Source organism: Triticum aestivum, chromosome 1B (genome assembly GCF_018294505.1).
Source record: "Triticum aestivum cultivar Chinese Spring chromosome 1B, IWGSC CS RefSeq v2.1, whole genome shotgun sequence".
NCBI lineage: Eukaryota > Viridiplantae > Streptophyta > Magnoliopsida > Poales > Poaceae > Triticum > Triticum aestivum.
The window spans coordinates 433,985,321-433,988,339 of record NC_057795.1 but is presented as its reverse complement, the minus strand read 5'-3'; the positions used below and the strand labels follow the sequence as shown (position 1 = coordinate 433,988,339).

At 40.9% G+C, this 3,019-nt stretch overlaps 1 protein-coding gene across 2 annotated transcripts in view; it reads left to right on the top strand.

Annotated features, from left to right (window-relative positions):
* Positions 1-40: 40 nt before the first annotated feature.
* LOC123129284 (uncharacterized) overlaps positions 41-3,019 on the top strand; it is a 6,961-nt gene continuing 3,982 nt past the window's right edge. The window contains exons 1-4 of one of the 2 annotated variants that reach the window (XM_044549513.1): positions 41-239; positions 1,470-1,639; positions 2,052-2,733; positions 2,817-2,901. In XM_044549513.1, coding sequence (XP_044405448.1) covers positions 1,492-1,639; positions 2,052-2,733; positions 2,817-2,901 — 915 coding nt within the window. In that variant the 5' untranslated portion in view covers positions 41-239; positions 1,470-1,491. The remainder of the gene's footprint in view (positions 240-1,469; positions 1,640-2,051; positions 2,734-2,816; positions 2,902-3,019) is intronic. The other variant, XM_044549519.1, reaches the window with a different exon arrangement.

Genomic DNA, 3,019 nt, shown 5'->3' with positions numbered 1-3,019 from the left:
AAAAGTCGCAGGAACACGAGCAGCCCTGCACAAACAGCCGAAAACGGAAACCTGAGGTCAAGTCAGAGAGAGCTGAGGCGTTGTGCCGCTCCCGTGCTGGCGTTGGCGTTCCTCCCCTTTGTCCGGCCCCCCTTCCCCCTCGCCCTTCCAAAGCCACAAACCAAACCCTAGAATCTCACGGTACCAGGAAGGAACCTTCTGATCCCCAAAAGAGAGCGCGGAGGCCGGAACCTGCGTAGGTATCACATTTCTTCCTTGCTTCGTCTTCTCCTTCCATCTAGGGCGAGATTACGCCTTCTTCCTATGCAGTTCCGCGGCGTTAGAAACGAAGACCTCGCCTGTTTTTGTTTTTGTTTTTTTTGGCTACTAGTTCCACCCCCCACCCCCGCTTCGTTTGTAAATCGTCTGAGTGGTCGACGTTGGTACTGATTTAGGATTTCCAGCAGCGCATTGCGTATGCTTATCTTTGCTGGTTGCCGTTATTTAATCAGCGAAAGAGCTTGATGGTTTTACCTGAAGATGGTTGGGAACTCCAATGGATTGGGAACAGAGAAGAAAAAATGGTTTCTGTTGTAGTGGTAATTCTAGGTCCCAGGAGCTCAATGGAATCGTTGTCCTAGTAGTGATTGCAGGAAGAAAGAACTTCTGCTGGGAGCTAGGAAGCTCTGAAACCGATGCCATGGTCTTCATATATTTTTGCTTATTAAGATGATCTTTATCCTGTTTCACGGATTTTGATATTAAGGCAGGGGATCTAAATTAGTATTCTGTTGTGATTCTGATTCTGATATTAAGGCAGGGGGTCTAAAATGTTATTCTGATGTGATTTTGATATTAAGGCAGGGGATCTAAATAGTATTCTGTTATGATTTTGATATTAAGGCGGGGGATCTAAAATAGTGTTCTGTTGTGCGCTTCTTGTTTACTGAAGATGTGCCAATGCTTGCACCAGCATGTCACTTGGGCCCCGGGTCTTGAGTATTTCACATTCAGTTAAGCCTGTACAACTGGGTAAACAAATGTAAGAATCATGGTCATTAGAGGTACATGAGTATGAGTCACATGATACCTTAGGTCAGTCTAAATCTCCATGTGATCATTATTTGAGATCATTGGAGAATTAATATTCTTGGATTTGAACAAGTTTTTGCACATCTTATGATTTTTTTTAGTTCTTTACAAGCTCCCGCTTGATCTTAATTAGCAACTGCATGGTCAAAATTTAGTTTAAACAGGAGGATCCAAGTGCCACATGGCAATTAGTTACTACCTAAGTTAAGTTTAGTCCTCTATTTTGTATTTACCCACTTCTACAATTTGTGGAGGCCTAAGTGTGCCATTCTCAAGTTCGAGGGGTCAAGTGACATGGCCGTGCAAATTAAACACCTATGGTGTGTTCTGCTCTATTTTGGTCTTGGGAATAGTTCACTTTATGTTGTTTAAGTTGGCAAATTTTCTTTGGTGGACAGGTTGGGCATGATTCATTGAACTATGGGTCGTCTCAAGGCAAGGGCACGGGAAGCCTCTGAAAGCAATCAAAAGAATGAACATCGCTCCATATGCTTACACTCTTTTTCTGATCTGTCACATGTTTCTGCAGCTACTTTTATGTATCTTTTGAAGGACTGCTACTTCTATGGTATACTTATTTCCTTTATGTCATCCTTAAATTTCCATGAATGTGATGCTTCTGTAATTCGGTATTCATTATTTATTCGTTGAATTGCTTTTTTCTAAGCCCTGCCACAACTTGTTCTGTAAACTATGAAAATAGAACATTCCAAAACAAACTAAACTTGTGTTAGAAAGTATAGCCCCTGTGCAATCTGTAATTGGGATGAGGTAAACTTTAACATCATAATATAGCGCACGGTCTTGAATCCTTTGCTTTCCAAACTCCTTGTAATTTATGAGTAGCCTACTGTAGTTATCTACTCCGTCACAGATGTGTCATTGCCTTGTTCTTTTATGTCTATTTGATTCTTGATCTTCTCCTTTATGTTATTTCTTATGCTTTTCATAACTCTGACCTTTTGTAAGCTTTAATTTAGGAACCCACAAAGCAACCGCAAAGTTCAGGATCCTTCAGCAGCAGGTTAAAAGAGCATTAAATAATGCTCCTCAGCCAGGCCCATTCACATACATTGTCCAATGCATGTACATTATACCTTTGTTGGGCCAAAGTCATGCTGAAGGGTTCAGCCATATGTTGATATCTTCTCTAAGGCATTTGAAATCCGTGGAGTCAGTACAGAAGGATTTTATTGATGCAAAGTGTCTTGCTGCACGGCTTGTTCTTGATATCCTTGCTTCTGTTGTACCCCATGAAGAACGCATACTGGTAAAGCTCCTTGAGACATTCGATATTGAGTTGAAAGATATGGCCCATGCTTTCCGTGGTTCAGAGTTGGGTGATGAAGATCTAGCGGCAGCAAGAGAACATCTTAAACAGCATGTGCAGTACTTTATGAAATCAGAATCATATGTGACTGCTGTGGCCCTGATGACACGCTTTTCCATCCAATGCTGTGATGAGTCATTTCTCATGAAACTGATTGGAAGTAAGCAATACAAGGCAGCAGAGGAGTGGGCAGCTTTCATGGGGAAAGAAATGATAATTTTGATAATTCAAAAGTATCTAGATGTTAAAATGCTAAAGAGCGCGAATGAGCTGGTAAAACAATATGACCTTGCAGAAGAGTTTCCGGATGTTAATTATTTGTATAAAGAGAGGTGACTTTCCTGTTGCTCAATGGAAAGTGATTATAGGATATTTGTTTAGGGTTATTTAGAATTTTTATGAGATCTATTTGCAGTTTGCTAAAGAAGCTGGCAGAGAAAGGGTGCTGGGATGTTGCAGAAGTCCGTGCCAAGAAGGATACAAAGCTGATGGAATACCTGGTAACTTGCATCCATCTTACCACAGTCAACTTTCTAGACGTGTTTGCTGTTTATACATGCCCTAGATCATTATTCTATTTGGATCAACAGAAATTCGGATTCATTTTATTAAGACATT